Genomic DNA, 19,989 nt, shown 5'->3' on the forward strand with positions numbered 1-19,989 from the left:
AAGATATAAAAGACAAGAACTGAATGTTATAATCTTTATTTCTACAAAGTGAATCATGATTAATGAATATACCTTATATTAGTAGACGTAGCGTACGTGTAATATGAAAACCTTGATACCGAATTAATAATTTTGCACAGATTAATGGTCTCATCATTGAACACACTATCTGCCGAACCTAGTGGATCTATCAAACTGATCCGCGCAGATTCGGAGGATAGTTCTTGCGATGATTCCAAACTAGAGGGTCGGCTATCCAATTTCAATTCAACCGACGATTCTTCAATACCCTTTAATCTGTGGCTCTTCAACTTTTTCTTTAATAATCGTAATGCATGCATCAGTGTTAGATTTACATTTTCACCTTCGTAATGTATAGCTTCTTTCATATAATGCAGTGGATAGCTTATGGTTCTTTCACAGCATTTGTATTTAAACATGAATGCCATCAGCTTTATTATTCTAGAAAAATGTATAGAGTATTAGTAGTTTCATTATAAGTGATACAATTAATTATAAGTTTTCAAATCCTAAGTATGAGTCCGAAGTTACATTGTATTTCAGATCACATTTCGGTGAACGAACTGCGGATGCTATACTTCTCAGATATTTGGTGGCAAGGATTGACAAAATTCTTATCAAATTACGAGGATCGTTTGAAAAGTCCGTGCAAAAATAAAAACTACTTAATTTTTTGGGGTAAACCTTTTTTATTTTTCAACATAGTCTCCTTTTAGGCTTATACACTTCGTCCAACGCTGCTCTAGTTTGTTGATCCCTTCCGAATAATAGGATTTGTCCAAGTCTGAAAAATAGCCATTCGTTTCTGCAATCACCTCCTCGTTTGAATAAAATCTTTTTCCCGCCAGCCATTTCATCATATTGGGGAACAAATATAGTCCGAGGGAGCCAAGTCTGGAGAATAGGGAAGATGTGAAACGAGTTGGAACCCTATTTCCATTAATTTTGCGACCACAACTGCTGAGGTGTGAGCTGGTGCGTTGTCGTGAAGGAAAAGGACTTTTTTGTGGGCCAATCGTGGGCGTTTTTCTTGCAGCTCGGTTTTCAAACGGTCCAATAACGATGAATAATATGCACCTGTAATAGTTTTACCCTTTGCCAGATAGTCGATGAGGATTATTCCTTGCGAATCCCAAAAGACAGTCGCCATAATCTTTCCGGCCGAAGGAACGGTCTTCGCCTTTTTTGGCGCAGATTCCACCTTGGTAACCCATTGTTTAGATTGTTCTTTGGTCTCAGGAGTGTAGTGATGTATCCATGTTTCATCCACAGTGACGAAACGACGCTTAAAGTCCTGCGGATTCTTCTGGAACAGCTGCAAACCGTCCTTGCAACACTTCACACGATTTCGTTTTTGGTCAAGCGTGAGCAATCGCGGCACCCATCTTGCGGATAGCTTAGTCATGTCCAAATGTTGATGCAAAATATTATGTACCCGTTCATTCGAGATGCCCACAGCACTAGCAATCTCACGCACCTTCACTCTTCTGTCATCCATCACCATATCATGGATTTTATCAATGATTTCCGGAGTAGTAACCTCAACAGGGCGTCCAGAACGTTCAGCGTCACTTGTGCCCATATGGCCACTCCGAAAATTTTGAAACCACTTATAAGCTGTTCTAATCGAAGGTGCAGAGTCCCCATAATGTTTATCAAGCTTCTCTTTAGTCTCCTGAGGCGTTTTGCCTTTCATAAAGTAGTGGTTAATCAACACACGAAATTCTTTTTCGTCCATTTTTTGAAAATCACTCGACTTCCTCGATTCAAACGAATGCCAAACATAAAGAAATAGACCGATCTGGCTGAAACTTGGTGTGTGTTCTTCCAAGAGATGCTACTAACTATACATAACCTCGATACGCGCCAGTAGTGCTATCTCTCTGACTTTGCACGGACTTTTCAAACGACCCTCGTATAAAGGTTTAGCGGTAACAGGAGCTATGTGTACTACTGCTATGACTGAGATAATACTAAAACTGGTAATGTGACCCTTAATAAAAGGAAGTCAAAAAATAACGAATTTTTGGAAACAAAAAAGTGACAAAACATACCTAGATGAATATATATTGGTTTAGTGACAGTAAAATATTAAATTAAGGATTCAAAATTGGCGAGGAATCGGTCCAAATTTAGTTCATAGAGGTTTTTTTTGTTTTTCCTATGTTCGTCATTAACGTTTTTGTATTAAAAGAAATTTTCATTAATTGGTAATTTGAAATTGGTATAGCTTTGCAATTGAAGCATAAATTCTGAATTACACAAGAGAGATTCTGTTCATAAAACTGATGAACTCTTTTAATGATTAACATCCGAATCCGTTCGAGGAAAAACAAAAAAAAAAAGAAATCAAGTATCGATATTGTTAAATTTTGAAAATATTAAATTTTTAAAAATTTAAAAACTCAAATAAGCTGTTGATAAAAGCTACCTGTCAAGCAGAGCGGATGTGATGTCATCTGCAGGTTTGTTTTTAAGTTCAGCAATTGTATCATGTATTTGCACTATTCTGAAATCAAATAAAAGGCCTTGCATGTAAATCTTAAATAAAAATTTAAGTTAGAGCTATTAACAATACAAAAGCACTGTTGCAATTTAAAGCTTATTTATCTTTTGATCCAAAATAAATTTAGATTGTGACACAACTTGCTGGTGTTGCTTAAGAAACATACAAGTATCGTGTTACATTTTGCTGAAATGAGTCTTTGTATCCCGTTGAAGGAAAAACAAAACGCAATAAAATAAGGAATGAAATGAAGATGGATGAACAGCTTGGAAGTTTAAACTCTTTTTATTCCAGCTGGAGACTGGGTAACTGAAATAGTTTGACCCAAGTTAGCAGAAGAAGGATAGAGGAGAGATGAAGGTCAAATCGGAAGGCCGTAGGGGAGACAAAAAGAGATAAAGCGAGAGTGGGCTATCTAGAACACATCTGGCGATTGCTACAGAAGTTGACGTGAAGTCACCCATTAATAGGAGCAATTGGTTTGATTGGAGATCTACTTATCTAGAATTCGACACTGAAAGTCTTGGGGATTTGAAGAGGAGATAGTCTTATCTAATTCTCATTCATTATAGAATTAGGAATCATTATTAATTTATTTTAAAATAAATAAGGTAACTGGATAATGAAAATAAATGTCGATTACATTTATAACTAGAGGTAGAGTGATTAAAATGTAGGCAATCTTGTCTGAACAACAATTAGCCTTTCCTCCAGAACAGAAACTAATACAAACACTAAAAACAAACAAATAATTGCATCTGTTTGATCAAGATATGCCCATTTGTAGTATTGAACCGGTTCAACGCTGTTGCTAAAACCCCCCCTCTCCGGTTTCCTTGCTTGAATTTTAATACGTACAACTCCTACCTAAAATGGCCGCCTTATACATTACAGATATTTGCTTTTTTATATTGCTAGATAAAAAGTATAGGAATGCTTATTTATTAAAATTTCCAGCTTTATTTTATCCATTTTTTACTTTCATCTTGTAATAAATAAGAGTATATTTTTCAAGATTATTCAAGATTTTTACAAAATTTTGGGAATGATGTTTTACGCTTGGTCTGGAAATGTCTCAACAAACTGGGCAGAGATAATACAGTTACTCTGTAGTGGTGCCGAGGAATGAGTTGGCGGACTGGCTGGCGAGGCATAGGCACCTTCTTCGTGGTATTTGGTTTGGTAGATGATGGCATTCAAGCTGAAGAGGTAGAAATAGTCTGCAGAGGAATGAATCTTTTTTTAACCTGAAACTGGCGAATAACCTTTATAGATTAGAGGTGTGTTTAGGCCTAGGTTAATGAGAAATTCTGAAAAACTGTCTGGGTTATTGTTATGCCCCACGGAGCCTTGTCTTCTAGAATGTGATGGTACTTGTTCTGTGGAGATATACGAGAAAAGACACCAATACAACTTCTGACAGATTGCGAAGCGGTAGATTCTTGTCACTTGGGAAACTAACAGGAGCTAAAAGAGGTCAATGCTCACAAACATCTTCTCAGATTCTTCTACATCTGGGACTGGAGAGTGTATTTTAGGGACTCGCTTAGATCAAGTAAGAGAGCTCGATAGATTTTAAATGTCACTATCACACACAGAGGACGAGAAAGTAAATATAAATAAATGAATTACTAACACTTCCAGCCTCCGGATTTCAGCACGAATCTTGTCAATTAACCATTCAAATTCCGGCCTGGTAAGAAAAGCATAAGGACTTTTAGTCAGATCAGATCGGACTCTGAACCCTTCCCTTAAATGAGACCTTACATAATTAGGTATATGATTTGTATCATTCCTGAAATCTTTTAAATTCAAATGTATCCAAAGTATTTGTAGGAATGTTTCATTCTTTCCTTCCTCTGCTATCTTCTGCTCCAATAACCTAAAATAATTAAACATTTTTTTAAATAAAGGTATTCTGAATTTAGACACATTTTAGGAATTGTGCTTGCGCTAGAAGTGGACCAACTGAATCAGCTATTATAAAATTGTCTTTATTATTGTGTATTTTGCCTTTCATTCTCTAACTTTCTGACCGTATTTTGTAAACTAAAATACAAAAATGGCTTGCGATCCAAATTGATTTTCCACTTATTTTCGAAGCTTTCAATAAAAATTTGGCAATCATTTTCTTTAAACTTGCGATCACGTCATATTTTTAATGAAGTTGTCAGAAAATAAATGTTTTTTTTTTTATTGGCATCTTTTGGATTTTTAGAAAATGGAGCTTAACTCTCAGTAATACTCAAGATATCTGTCTGGAGAATCCGGAAACAGCTGAGACAGAGAGTAAAAGAGAGTAATGTTGTTCTTTCAATTTTGGTTCAATTTTTTAACTCAATTATTTGTTGTTAAAACTCTCTCTTTAAAGAATTTTTTTTTTTTAAAAAAAAAACAGCAATTGTAAACGTTTGCTATAATTTGTCTCATGCAGTATTTGATTACTTACGAATTGAACACCAAAGAAAGCGTTTACTGTAGGTCAAAAGACTTTATAATTGGAAGAATTGAATTCTCGGATTGTTTTAGGATTTCGTGGACATAACCACATAGTTTGGCTCCATGATTCCATATGTATTATCAAACCTAACGGATTTACTAACCATATTAAGGTGCGTTCGACGTGTATACTCGTTATGAAAAATATAAAATTGCCATAAACTATAAAAACTCGAAATTTTAATAAAAATACAATAAGAATATTATTTGGTGGGATGTTTCCTTTATCTTACCAATAGAACTGCCAAGTATTTTATACGAGAGAGGTGGTAGGAGTCAGCCAAATAAAAAGTGGTTGGTACATGTTTGGTCTCCGCATTAGAGATTGGGGAATTACGCACACAAATAGAAGCTCTCAACCCTTGTGCATTGACGTTTTTACCTTAGATAGAGATTCAGACCTCAGTACGAGTATGATTTCATTTTGCACAGAATTTAAAGCTCTTTTCTTCCTTGTAAAAGACTCTTGCGTCCGTAGTTAACTAGGAGCAATGCATACGTGAAGCGGTGCAAGATTTTGAATGAGCACAGAATGCTCTATAATCTCAAGTCCAAGAGATTGCAGAAAAAGTGCTTGCAGTGATTATTACGGCGTTGTAAAACGTTTGGTTATTTTGCTCTGCGATCGACGTGTATACACGTCATTGTCTGATTTTAATTCCGTACACTGTGGAGAATGGTTTTTTTTTTTTTTTTTTTTTTTTTTTTTTTTTTTTTCACTTTATTTTTATATTTACAACTGCAACAATTGTTGCACCAAGTAAATCTGATCTTATTGGTTCAGTTCTCTTGAAAAGTCATGGTTGGAGCAATCACCCACTGGCGAAACTCCTTCACAATGATTTAATCATAACAGATCTCTAGGCCATTTTCGCTTCAGTCGACAAGGAGGATTGTCTGGAAGGTTTAGAGAGGAGAGTTGTTGGACAAGAGGATTAGGATGGAGAGCTAGGAGGCTGTGAAATTTACGGTAGCGAGACTTTATTAGGTCAGTGACGAAAGAGATGTGAAGGTCGGTGTGTATTGTAAGGTTAGAAATGTAGTTTGGAGCATTCAGGATTTTCCGTAGGAGTTAGAAGGTTTGGTTGAGCCCCACACTTCAGTTCCGTATGTCCATATGGGTCTTAACAGTGTTTTGTAAATTGTCAGTTTGTGGTTAAAGTCGAGTTTGGATCTGCGGTCAAGTAGTCTAGTAAGTAGCTTGTAGCGTCTGTTCACGTCTTGTCGTTTCAGTCGAGTATGTGGGTTCCAGGTGAGTCTCTTGTCAATGTACAGTCCTAAGTATCGTACTACGTCAGCTGGAGGAATCGTTACACCGTTCAGTAGAACTGGTGGACTTGCAGGTGGAGAATGTTAAAAATTAAATTCCACGCTTAACTGGTTAAGCAATGCTCTACAATTTCGTAAAATCTCTATAGCGAAAATACATAAGTAATTTTATAAAACGCTGACCATTTAACTTTGTGAAAGAATTTTGAGTTTTTAAATTACAATATTAATATGAAAAAAGTCTGAACTATAAAAGTCATTAAACTATAAAATAAATTGAACGTAACTTTATGCTGAATAATTAATATTTTAAGCAATCCATTTTATACATTATAACTGAAAAATAAAACAATGTAAACGATGTCTGGGGCGAAGGCAATATAAGTGAGAGTGCACTGTTCAACGGTGGTTCCAGAGATTTCGAGAGGAAGACTTGAGCCTTGAAAACAAAGTAGGCCGTGGAAGAAGTTCTGCCCTTGATGACGATGTTCTCCGAGCTTTGGTGGAAGAAAATCCCAGAACAACTGCTCTAGAACTGTCAAGAAAACTCGAAGTCAGCTAGTCAACCGTCGGCGACCATCTCAAGGCGATTGGGAAGGTGAAAAAGCTTGAAACTTGGGTTCCTCATACATTAAACGACCGCCAAAAAAATCAGCGGTATGAAATGTGTGCTGCACTTCTTTGCCGAAACAACAGCGATCCTTTTCTGTCCAGAATTGTGACTTGCGATGAAAAGTGGATCCTCTACGGCAACTCTGTCCTATGGACAGTGTCTGGACAAGGGAGAAGCAGCAGGACATTTTCCAAAGCCCCAAATCATAAAAAAAAAAGGTGATGGTTACTGTTTGGTGGGCATCATTTGGTCAGATTCATTACAGCTTCTTGAATCCTGGCGAAACCATCAATGCCGAATCATATTGTCACCAAATTGACGTAATGCATCAGAAATTGGCAATAATGAAGCCATCTTTAGTCAATCGAAAGGGGCCCATTCTGTTGCTTGACAACGCTCGGCCACATATCTCACGTTTGATTTCCCGAAAATTGTTGGAGCTTGGCTATGAGACTCTGCCACACCCGCCCTATTCTCCGGACCTCTCGTCTACTGATTACCATTTTTTTTAGACACCTGGACCGCTATTTACAAAATAAAAAATTTATTGACCAAAGAACATTAGAAAATGCGTTTTCTGAATTTATAAATTCTAAGGATGCCAAATTCTATACAGAGAGCATGGGAAAGTTACCCACACGTTGGCAGAAATGTATAGAAAGTAATGGAGACTATTTTGATTAATAAAAACAGTTATAAATAATTAATTTTTCATTTTTTCTTTTAAAACCATAATCCTGCATTATTTTCCGGGCAACCCAATATATGTTATCTGCAGACGAATAGAAATCTGCCAGCAATAAATCATAAAATAAATATATTAAAAAAGATCTAAAATAGTTACTTGCGTGCACAAATCTTTCGCGCTTCATCACTGATAGATATATTTAGACCAATGCTATCAGCGTATGATTGCGATTGCTTCCTGATTAGAGCAGGTATATTGCTAATATATAGAGTGCAGTGTTTCTCTGGCATAAAGCGCATACTAGCTTCCACAGCCTTCTCCATTTCCAGAACTAGTAAACTCTTAATTGTTTCTGGTAATTTTGAAGAAATAACTACTCTCTGTATATTATAGACAGTGTCAGTGATAAGTCTTCTATATTTTGGCGTGAACGATTTCATTTTTGACCTGTCCAGTTTCTGCATTTTAAGTTTGCTGTAATTGATTCAAATATGATTAGAAAAAGTTTTTGATATTCTTCAATGTCTGGTTTACCAATATCTAGGTTATTATAAGAGATATTCACTAAAGATGTCCTTTACACTGTATTTGTCGTGTAGTATATATACTAGTCATATGCATAATTGACTTTTCAAAACACATGAGATTTTATTTTCAGGTGACAGGAGTATTGTTCGTGTGTCGGTAGTAATTTCAAATGATATAAAAATAAAGATTCTTCAGAAGTATTATTAGTTTGGAGTATTTTCCAAAACCCGAAAACACAAAATGATAATTTGATTTCTAACCCATTTCTATAAAGAAAATTTAGGAAAAGCTACATCGTTATCAATAAAAGATAAAGAAAATTTAATAGAATAATCATGTGACAGAACTTAAATGATAACTATGTAAAAATCTGCTTAAAGAGACTTGATTGTAATGAGTAAGCTCTATCCATGCAACATTAAATTTTAATTGGTATTTACAGGTAGTTGAATGCTTAAAAGAAATTAATTTAGAAGATTTGGGCACAAATATAATAATCCTAAAGAAGAACTTTGTTAATTAATTAATAATTTTGAAGAAAAAAATATATACACAATTTTTAATTATTAAAAAAAAGTGTTAAAACTAAGATCTTACACTACAAAGTTTAAATAGTGAACATGAACTCCTTTGTAACAGATACATTTGTATCTCTATACAAATAAAGATAATAATAGTAAAATAAAACTCTCGGAATAAGAAATTTCTCGAAATACAATCATTTTTACGAAGTGGTACAATTTAGCATGATGAACTACTACCAAGTGGTAAGCGAGCTAAAAAAGGTTGGGAAACGCTGTATTAGAAGATTTAAAACTTCATATGCGAATATTTAATGAATGGAATAGATAGCTGCTTTGGACTTTTTGTAAAAAAATAAATAAGTAAAACTTCTTTTAGAGAGAGAGATAACAGACTTCAATAATACTAGTGAATGATGAGTACATGTTGAAGTCTTCAGTACATTGATGGATGATTCTTGATAATATCTGGAAATTGTTTCCAGACCGGTGTCGTGGGGATTGGAAATATAAAAAGAACATACATTTAGTTGTAGTTAGTTTCAGTAAATAACTGTCCAAATCTGTAGAACAAGATTAAACAAAGTTGAATGTTACAAGGAGACTGAATTACGGGTGCACAATCTTCTAGCTTATATGCATATATACATTGGGATAGTTGTATAAAATAGTATGATGTATAAGTCATCCCAGTAGTCTATGTAGATGTCATTTACGTTATGTTGCCGTCTCCTGTTTTGACATCTAACAAGACCAAAAAAGATTAATGGTTTTTTTGAGTTTTTTATAAAACCTTTCTACTTACTGGCAGTTTTACAAACAGTGCCACCATAAAGGGAAGCGAAGATAATAGAAACTGATGTAATACAATTACATGACTAATGAACTTTGAAATTCTAGTAGGAATTTAATTATTTAAGACATCTTCGATATAATAAGATATGTAAGGGCAGATATGTTTTTTTTTTAAGGGAATTTAAATAAAAAATTCATTAATATTTTACAAACTACTTTTGAATAACCCTGGGGGTTTTAAGCATTTTATTATTGTCAAAATACAATAAATTTCTGGTTTCAGTTGGTTGTATACATTTTGGCAACAAATTATATAATACAGGAGAAGTAAATCTATCTATTCCTAACGCAGCCTTTTATATCTTTGTTGATAGTTGAATATTCTTACAACCCAAGAGTTCTGAATTAAATTTAGCACTACTGTTAAGTACTACTGATTTTTTTAATTGAGAATTAGTGAAAATAAGCAGTTAAATTTGTGTTTATTTATACTTAGTGTGTGTTTATAATGCAAAGAAAATTTCATTTGGTTGCTGCATTTCTGCATTTACTTTGTAAAGAAGTTGTCTGTTGTTTAATGAAAAATTTCGTGTGTTGTTGAGAAGTATGGTCTGTTTAGTTCTTCCCGTTTAAGTCTATTATTTGGTTTACAGATTTAAACGTTAGTTTATCAAAAGTGTTAACTAGTTTGATGCATGATCTGTGAAGAAAGAAGAATGCTGTTTAGGTAGACGAGTTGGATAGTTTGCATTCGAGAGAATGTAATGTAGTGTAAACGACAAATGAAATCAAGGAAGCAGTGATTATCTTATTATTATAACCGTAAATAATAAATGCCCAGACAGTGGGTAAGCACACACAATTTTCTGTAATAAACACATTAGAAATTTGAAGAGAAAGTGGAATTCTTCGAAGTACAAGTTGTACAAACAAAACACATGTTCATGTAAACATGTGTAGCACTTCCATTAAACTAATAATATTATTAGCGAGCGTAAACAAAAATATTATTTCATTATTACATAGAGCAAAATAAATATCGAAATCGATTTAACCATGAGCAATGATACTGGTTAATGTATTAATGAATTAGTGGACAATAACAATTCGAGAAATTGCTGTTCGATTAGGTAAATAATATATGTCGGAATTCACTCTAAATAGACTGAAAAGAAAAATAAGGATATTTCTGTATGTTTAAGAAATAGCCTTATTACAGGTGAATTAGGCGCCACGGTAGCCGAGCGGTTAGAGGCGAGACCTGCGAAGCTAATATGTATTGTGGTACTGGGTTCGATTCCCGGTCTTTAGGCCTTGGATTTTATTTAATGGTTAATAAAAAGAAATTTACAGTAAAGTATGATTGCTAGTCGCCTCCGTCCACGACACCTAATTGGTAGTTGGACGTTAAGCCCCGCCTGAAAAAATAGGCGATTACTTTACTTTACTTACTTTTATACGTCGGAATTCACTCTAAATAGACTGAAAAGAAAAATAAGGATATTTCTGTATGTTTAAGAAATAGCCTTATTTACAGGTGAATATTTTTTTTCCCCCTGACTTAATACTGAAAAGAAATATTTCCGTAATGAACGTTTGTTCGCATTACTTGCAAAAAATTCTCTGTTTAAATGATAAGAATTTAAATGAGATACTCGGGTGAGTAAATACATGTGTTTGATGATCTACAGAATATAGAACCAGAGAAATATATTTACTTATCACATTACTTCTTACTATACGTATTTAAACTCGAAAGAAATTGGTTCACATTTTATTTTTGATTCTTCACTTATTTCAAAGAAACGATTCTTAAATTCCAAAGTTGATCAGTTATTTTGTAAAGTAAAGTAATCGCCTTTTTTTTCAGGCAGGGCTTAACCTCCAGTTACCAATTATTTACTTAACACTGTTTCCTCGTACATAATTTACTGAGAACATTTTCTGAAAACATTCACAGATTTTCTCATCATCAAGAGAAAATGCTGGACAATCCAGTCGCCCTGAACGAACGCGCTGTTACCTTTGAATAGGCATCTAAATATGACGCTTATTTTGTAGCCGTTTATTTCGTTTTGCCGGCATCGTAATAATAAAAGAAATAACTTAATGTCCAATCAATGTAGTCATTTACAAATGCATTTAAGTTTGAACGTAACCAAAAGTAGAAAAGTTTTGATTATTCGTCATTTTATTACAAAGCTAGAAAAAGAAAATTTGGATATGTTATTTATTGTGCTTTCGCCATTTTCTAAGTTTATTTATATAAGGCATCTAATTCAGTATTTTTGAATTATTCCCTAATTCATCACCTATTTCGAGATTAGAATTTTCGAAAGATTTAATTCTTTATTTGTAGAATGGTTTCCGTAGATTATAAAGTGGAAAGTAATATGGGATAGTCTTTTTTTTACCTTGCATATTTTGAACACTACTGAATTTAAAATCTACTCTGAAGTAAAATCATAGACATACAGTATTTGTCTTTGTAAATTTGGAGTGATCCTGAGTGGATCACAGCAAGGAGTCTGTGGAGTTGCACTGAAAAAGACTGTCGTGGTGCCATATTGGGTTATCAGAAGGTGTGGTCGTAATACACACATAATAATTATAGTTAATGTTCTCCGTTTCTCCATGAATTGTAAAAAATAAGCCTTAAATATGCCACAAAACCATATTTTACACAATTATCGTACATTAAGGATAAAAATTAGGGTGTAATCAGTTTTCTTAGAGAAATGTCAAGAAATCTTTTAAATGATCTTTTTAGGCCCTTTATAGTAAGTACCCTGTAGAAAAAAAAAATTTATAAGACACTAGTTTCGTCCTCAGTGCCACTTTTCACACTTGTTCAACAGACGATTAACGAGGTTATAATATGGGACAACGCTGTCCCATAATACCACCATACACCGCGTACAATATAACCTCATTTTTTTCCAATATATGTAACATTAATATTTGAAATCCATAATACTGGCAATTAAAACTCTCTACTTTCTATATTTTTAATGTCTAAGGGAAATCATTCTAACTTTCCTCGGTATTAACCAAAAGCAGAGGAAAATCAACCTCAAATTGTTAGAATTGACAAAATCAACACGATCCTCTCTTGGACAAAACTGCCACTCTGCAGCAGACAAAGCCTACCCAAAAAGAGTAGTAAGGCACCAAAAACTAACAGATAGCACTACAGGGTTTCACAAAAACAGGTTTGTCCCAGATTCCAACCCCGTCCCATATTACCACCTTCTCCTCTACAAAAGATGGAAGATTTCTCCGTGGTAATTAAAACTGTCCGGTAGGACAGTTGTATAAGGGTTGATCATCAAAAACTGCACGAAAAAGCGTAACGTTGAAAAACACCCAACTTTGACAATTTTTTTCTCTTTTTCTATAAAAGATAAAATTCCCAAATTTTCTTTAAATCTTACTCCAAACCCTCCTTTATAACTGTAATTTTTTTGCAACAGCCTAGATTTGATAGATATTGAGAAAAAAGATGCTGAAAATGAGCAAAAACGGCATTTTCAAAAATTGTTCTTGTTCTTGTTCTTCTTCTTCTTCTTCTTCTTCTTGTTGTTACCTTTTTTGTAAACAACGTAGCGCCTAAACGCGTGAACCGATTTTCATGAATGAGGTGTCATTCTAGTCGGAATGTTATGTAGATGTGCCTTTTGGGGGTCTCGATGCTGCACATCGAATGGGAGAGGAGTTAGCCCCCTTTATGTAAGGCCCCCTCCAAAATTATTATCATTAATTACTCTGTAAATCTTAGCCCGATTTTGATAAAATTTGGTAGGATGACAGGGTTAGGGCTCCCCTACGTAACATTAAAGCGACGATCTGCTCTTACACTTGTTAAGGGGAAGTATAGCAATCGTTGCAAATTATCGAAACGTGAACCGATTTTCATGAATAAAGTGTCATTCGAATCGAAATTTTGTACAGATTTGCACTTTAAAAGTCTCGACGCTGTGCCTCATAAGGAGGGGAGTTTGCCCCACCCAAGTAAGGCCCTTTCTAAAACTATTATTACCAATATTTCTATAACGGTTAGTCCGATTTTGATAAAATTTAGTAAGAAGAAGTGGTTAAAGCTCCTCTACGTGGCTGTGAAGTGCCATCATGCTCTTACACCTACTAAGAGGAAGTATTGCAATCGTTAAAATTTTCAATGAGTGAACCGATTTTCATCAATGAATTGTAGTTCGATTCAAAATCTTTGCCTCTTTGCCTTTTAGGGAGAAGTACTGTAATCGCAGTTTATTTTTCTTACTCCTCTTAAAGGGAAGTACTGAAATCGCAGTTTAATTTTGCTATTTACGTACAAATTACCTTCCTATTTTATTCAAAACGCTTTCTCAAAAAAATTGTTATTGAGAATGGCTTGGGGACCGCAACTATAATCATTCTTTAAAAAGATCTGTCCAGTGGTAGTAACTCCGACTTAACACCTTTTCAGGTTATAATGATAAAATTAAATTTATTATTCCCAATTTTAATAAAATCTGTAAAGCAGATATGTAACTTTGCAAAACATACAAAAAAGAAAATCTGTCCAAAAGGTACAAAAATCTCTTTAACAAAAACTTACAGTTTAAAATGTTAAGTATAAGGGTTGATTATCGCCAAAAGGTACACAAATTAGCTAGTACCCAACATTTCATTAATACTTCATTGATATTATTTTAAGTAATTTTACTACATTAATTTTCATTAATATTTTTTTGAATTTATTAGATGTTTCACAGACCCTTATGCTGGCCAGTTCATTCATTTTCTTTTTCTTTTTTTTTATGATTTAAGTCGCTTCAACAACTTCAACAATCTGCGGTTATTGGCGCTCGCAGCTTTTTTCAGTGCACTGCCGGCCTCCGGACAGTGTTCTCTCGTTACAGACAACTCTGTCCATCACCCGGACAGTGAGCTGTAAGAAGCTCTTAGAAAGAGAAAATCTAAGGGTCAGCAGCTGGATTCGAACCCGGAACCTCCACGTGGGAATCCAATATGCTAACCGCATAGCTAATCCCTTCCCTTTGTTCATTCATAATATTTTATTTTTTTGTTATAATTATGATAAAATGTATATTATATTTTCGTAATTAAATAGGTACTTTATTTTAGCTTTATTCCAAATTATTTTTCTGATTTATCTTTATTATGCTCTTTATTCTGAGAAGTCACATAAGTATATGTATGTACAAGCACGTTAAAGTAAAAAAAGACAAAGGCAGAGTCGGCTACTATTTAAATTTGAATCACGGATTTAAAACAATATTTCAGTCTAGAATTCGTCTTTCCGAAGTATTTGTGAGCACAAATAACGCGTAGGTAATATCAAGTAAATTATTCAGCAATAATTATTCATTTCTCAATTGTAATTTAATTTAGTCCCTCTAATTTTACTTATAGTAAAATACTGGAATAATTATGTTAGCTGTCATAAAAATATGCATATCTTATTTATCTTATTACAGTCAATCTAAGTTAAATGGTGTTCTACTTGAACAAATATTTTGTAGATTAAAATGGCCAGCATAAGGGTCTGTGAAACATCTAATAAATTCAAAAAAATATTAATGAAAATTAATGTAGTAAAATTACTTAAAATAATATCAATGAAGTATTAATGAAATGTTGGGTACTAGCTGATTTGTGTACCTTTTGGCGTTTAATCAACCCTTATACTTAACATTTTAAACTGTAAGTTTTTGTTAAAGAGTTATCTAAATAGATCTAAGCAGTTATTGACATTCATTCCTTTCTCATGAAATTCTAGACTAGACAAAAAGTTAATTAGAATAGTAAATGTTTTTATTGAGATAATAAATACATTAATAAAATATACCCACTCATTTTTTAAAAACACTATCATGATGATTTGCCGTCTGCAATGAGTTCTAATTATGCATACGATATAAAGGTTAACTTAATAACAAAATAAATGGCACAAAAACCGGAAAAAGAAACAAACGAGAAACGAAATTAGAATTTCAATTTTCGACTTTTTTTACGATATTCTAATCAAAGAGTGAATCAGTTTTATTAAAAACAATCTGTATCTATTAGCAGATCTAACAATAGCTATTTATCTCAGATAATTAAGCCCGTTCAGGTGTGATTCAAGTACAGAAATATCGTGTTCTTTTATTCCCAAACACTTTAACTTATATTCCGCCAAAGATGGGCCTACTGCACAGAAAATACTACGAATTCTCCTACTTTCTTTACGTTGCACATGGAACGTAATGCTATCCGTCTCTTTTGTATCTATTGTTCAAATTAGGTAGATCTCGTCTGCGTTTTAATGATAGTCTTCAGTCACTGTTCAGGATATCAAAAAGTTATTTTGTTACTTATTTTCCTGAATTGTAATAATTTGTTTGGTTAGTTAAGATGAAGTAAAATATTGACGCATTTACTGCTTCTCGATAGTGCACCTCAGCATTTTTTTATTCTCCTCAATATCGAGCAATTACTAACAGATTTTTCCCCGTTATAATTTTATATTAAAGAAAATATAGAAATCGTCAATATGGCGAAGAAAGAAGCTAGCCCAACCGTACGGGAGTTGAGACCTAGTTTTTAAGACTTGTGAAGTGCTATGATAAAAGATTTGTAACTGCATACTTGGTAGAGGCAGACGTACAGGATTGCACTCCAGTTAGCCGAGTTAATTTATTAATAAATGTACAAAGCCATTATAACTATTAAAAGTTAAGTTGCACATAAGTTTATGCGGGTTTAGCTTTGTATATTACAAAAAATATTATTTCTTTAAGAAAGAACACTCCTTTCTAGATTCTGTACCTAATTTAGCGAAAGAAGTGGGTGTTACATTAAGGAACTATAATAATGAATTACTTTTTTTTTCTTCACAAATGACTGATTTTTGGAGTTAAATCAAGGCAAAAGTGTAGCTGAAGGTGTGTTGGAGTGGTGAAGAAGCCAGCAGGAGTCTGCAGACGTCCAGAGAGTGGTCCAGCTGTGACGGAAAGACCGCCATTCCCACATGCTTCATGACGTCAAGGCTTTTTTTTTTTTTCTTTCTCACACTTGCAATTATTATTTTCTCTTGCCCCACTTAAAAGGTAATTAATGCAATCGTACTGACTGAGTTTTCAAGGTAAAGGCAGTTAGTCTGTTTATAAATAACTAAAATAACGGAGAATTAACGACAATGCAAATTTGAAATTTCGATTATCACATATACACAACCAGACTGCAGGAATGAATCATATTATCGCAGAGATTGTAGAAATTATAGCCATTTTTAAAGAGAAGGGGGTTTGCATTAATTTTTTTGTGAGTAAAGGGTCATTGCGGTATAAAAGAAAATGAAATTGTGGATAAACTTGCAAAGGAAGCCACCAATAGTGGGGAAATGGCTAATTATAAATTACCATACATCGATATCAAGTGTACAATTGCAAAAGCAGCACTACAAAAATGGCAGACAGATTACAGTAATGGTAATAAAGGGAGATTCTATAAAACTATAGCAGATCAGTAACCTAGACAACCATGGTTTAAGGGAACTGTCACTAATAATTGGGTTGTTACGACAATAAGCAGGCTGAGAGCGAACCACGCGGTTTGCGGATCGTATCTTCATAGGATCAACAAAAAAGGTCCTTTCCTCTTATTATTGTCATAATAAGAAACGAATGTTTGACGACATATACAGGTATTTAGATGCACCATTTCGCTACGAAGACATAATATTCTCCACCAACATATATGTGCTTAAATCTATAGCAGAGCTAGCAATGAAATATGAATGTATTTAAAAGTTATAGAATGAATGCAAGAAAATGATTAGAGAAGGATTACGGTGATTTTAATTTCAGTTAAGCTATAAGGATGGCAGGAATATAGAGTACTGATCCATCCATTAGCTGTAGTTTATGTAAATAGTTGTATACAGTAGACTCTACTGAGTAGAGGGATGAATGTGTGAAGCGAATGTATTTATAAGTAAGAATTGAGAGTGAGTGATATTCTTCTAGTGATGAGGACCCAGACGATGCTGGCTGTATGGCGAAAGCCAATGCCAATAATAAAGCAAAACAAAAAATTCGATTAGGAATCACATAACAGCTTTAAAGTAATGTTTTCTTGTAATTCGACCAACCAAAAATGCTTTACTAGGGGGTCCAGTAGAACGGGAGTTTCCTCCTTGACTTCCTAATAAGTGCAAACCGGAGTCAATTCTCTGAAAAACGCGAAGGAATGTTGCCTTTACCTTGAACTAACAGAGGAAACCTACTCGCCAGATAGTACATTTAAATATTTTCACTTAAAAAATCAAAATATTGTAAAGTACGTACTAATTGACTATGTAAGCCAGCATTTTGACTGGATTATTTGTTGAACTTTCTGCGTTGATTTCCTTAATCCGGTCACTTCGCTAACGATACAACTTTGAAAACTAATTATAGTCTATTAAAAAAGACTTAGTTTTCTCTATTCATTAACACTTTTTTCAGACTAAAATTATTTAACTATTTGACTAATCTCTACTTAAAAAAGCTTTTAATTTTTAAATCACATCTATTTGTAAAATACTACCACTTTTTAAATTGCTAAAACTGACTAAAAAAAAATAATGTAAATTTAACAAGAATCAGCTGTGAGCAAATTATGGAATTGACGTAAAAACAAAGAAGAAAAATATAGCTAGCTATTTTTAGTGGTTTAGAGTCTTCATTTAAGAGGCGAAACATTGTAAAATAGAAAAGTATAATAGCGGAAATTCTTCAAGAGCAGGCTTGGCTAGAAAATCCAACTGTTTTTACCCCAGAATAAAGGAGTTAAACTTGGCCATGCTGAAGTATCCAAAATAGACTAAACATGGAAACATTTTTAAAAGTGGCTAGCTAGTCAATACTAAAAATAGATTTGAAATACTTAGTAATTCAAAAAGCATATTGACTTACAGTGAATTTAAAGACTTACTAAATTGTAAGAATTGGGACTGAAATTTTCTAAGGCATAAAAGTACAGGTTATTTTCTGGTGCAGGAGTTTGGTTATTGAATAATGGATTATAAATATAATAATTATTATTATTAGTGTATTATTTTTTTTTTTTGAAAAAAGTTATGCGTAAATAAAATACAATATTGTATAGTAAGAAGATAACTCACTCTCAGTATCAGTTGAGGTTTGTCAACAATATTAAGAACGTATTTTATTTTCAATTTGTTTTGTAAAATACTCGAATAAAGACGAATTATTATAATTGCAATTATTATTATAATAATTATTATTATTATTACTTAGCAATAATAATTAATCTACAGAGATATAAACCCCCTTTCGCCATACAAAAAAAACTAGTAATTTGTAAGTAATATGTGCAGTTACTGTTACATATTCTTCCTGACAGATCCTACTAAGGCTGGAAACATAGTGGAGCGGCGGGCAAAGCGGCGATGATAGCTACTTCAGATCAAAGAGAGCGACAAGCAGCGAGCAAAGATTCGCATGCACATAGTGACGAGCTTAGTCGCGTTCTCCTTTTGACAAAACAAGATGGAGGAAATATTTTTATATGAAAATTCTTCGTTGAAACTTTGGTATTTGCAGCAGCTTAGTAGTAGGAGCTGCAGTGTACATGACATAAATAAGTTTAGAAATAAACTTGGTGAATTTCATCACTTGTACCAACAACTTCGGGAGCATCCTGGCAAGTTTCATGCGTATTTTCGAATGTCTATATCAACATTTGATTACATACTAGCCCAGTGTAACCCCATTAATCAAAATCAAATTTTATTGTTTTTGAGTAATACAGCTCATAACATGAGTTAGGCACAATATAGAAAAATTAACTATGTAGGTTATTTACTAAATACAAATCTGTGTAACCCCATTAATCCTAGCAGTTACTTTAAGATAAGAAAATCAAAATAAATAGAAATATATGCAGATAAAAAGAAATTAGTCAATTAAAAAAACACAATAATTTTATTAAAACACTACACCATGATTTGTCATAAATTAATGTTGTTCATCTGAAAAACTGGAGTAGTACGACGCTACAGAAGAAGGATTGGAGAATTCGTCCTGATCAGAAGTAGTAGGACGTGAAAATGTAATTTAATTTTGCCTAGTATTTAGATGAAAGTTAGCATTAAGGGATTGAGAACCAAATTAAATGTAGCAAAAATTACCTGAATTCTCCATTAACTACTAATTGTTAATTAATTTAAACTATTAATTATTAAAAACTATTGTAGCTTCACAAATACTATGGCCCCACAGAAGTTTCTTCAAACAAACTAAACCAATAATGTATCAATATCCATAACCTTTGAAAAATAACCTTTACAAATTGAGCGCGATGAGAGCGAAGAAATCAAACATGTCATAACGCTTTGCTCTACTCTCTAGAGATAGCGTTGCTCTATCTTCGCTTTGCTCGCCACTATGCGCGGTCCCATATGTTTACTTGTGTTTGATTTCGCCGCTTTGCTCTTCGCTATCATCGCCGCTTTGCTCGCCGCTCCACTATGTTTCCAGCCTTAGGTTAGTCTGTATCA

At 33.6% G+C, this 19,989-nt stretch overlaps 1 protein-coding gene across 1 annotated transcript; it reads right to left on the minus strand.

Moving 5' to 3' along the window:
- Positions 1 to 20: 20 nt before the first annotated feature.
- Positions 21 to 18,052, minus strand: LOC141456952 (uncharacterized). Its single transcript, XM_074133375.1, has 5 exons — positions 17,774 to 18,052; positions 7,753 to 8,070; positions 4,164 to 4,409; positions 2,453 to 2,530; positions 21 to 462 (listed from the first exon to the last, which is right to left on the minus strand). Exons 1-5 carry the CDS (start codon positions 17,794 to 17,796, stop codon positions 60 to 62), a joined length of 1,068 nt encoding a protein of 355 aa, XP_073989476.1. The 5' UTR covers positions 17,797 to 18,052; the 3' UTR covers positions 21 to 59.
- Between the last annotated feature and the right edge of the window lie 1,937 nt (positions 18,053 to 19,989).

This window comes from Rhodnius prolixus, unplaced genomic scaffold (assembly GCF_049639745.1).
Source record: "Rhodnius prolixus isolate KJV_2025 unplaced genomic scaffold, Rpr scaffold_10, whole genome shotgun sequence".
In the NCBI taxonomy this organism is placed as follows: domain Eukaryota; kingdom Metazoa; phylum Arthropoda; class Insecta; order Hemiptera; family Reduviidae; genus Rhodnius; species Rhodnius prolixus.

What these genes read in the sequence shown, in the direction of transcription:
- LOC141456952 (XM_074133375.1), bottom strand. Translation starts at nt 17,796, where the DNA reads ATGCTGGCTTACATAGTCAATTA. An exon ending in GAAATCCGGAGGCTGGAAGT is followed by an intron (nt 2,531 to 4,163) that starts GTTAGTAATTCA and finishes ATTTGATTTCAG; the next exon opens with AATAGTGCAAATACATGATA. An exon ending in ACATCCGCTCTGCTTGACAG is followed by an intron (nt 463 to 2,452) that starts GTAGCTTTTATC and finishes ACATTTTTCTAG; the next exon opens with AATAATAAAGCTGATGGCAT.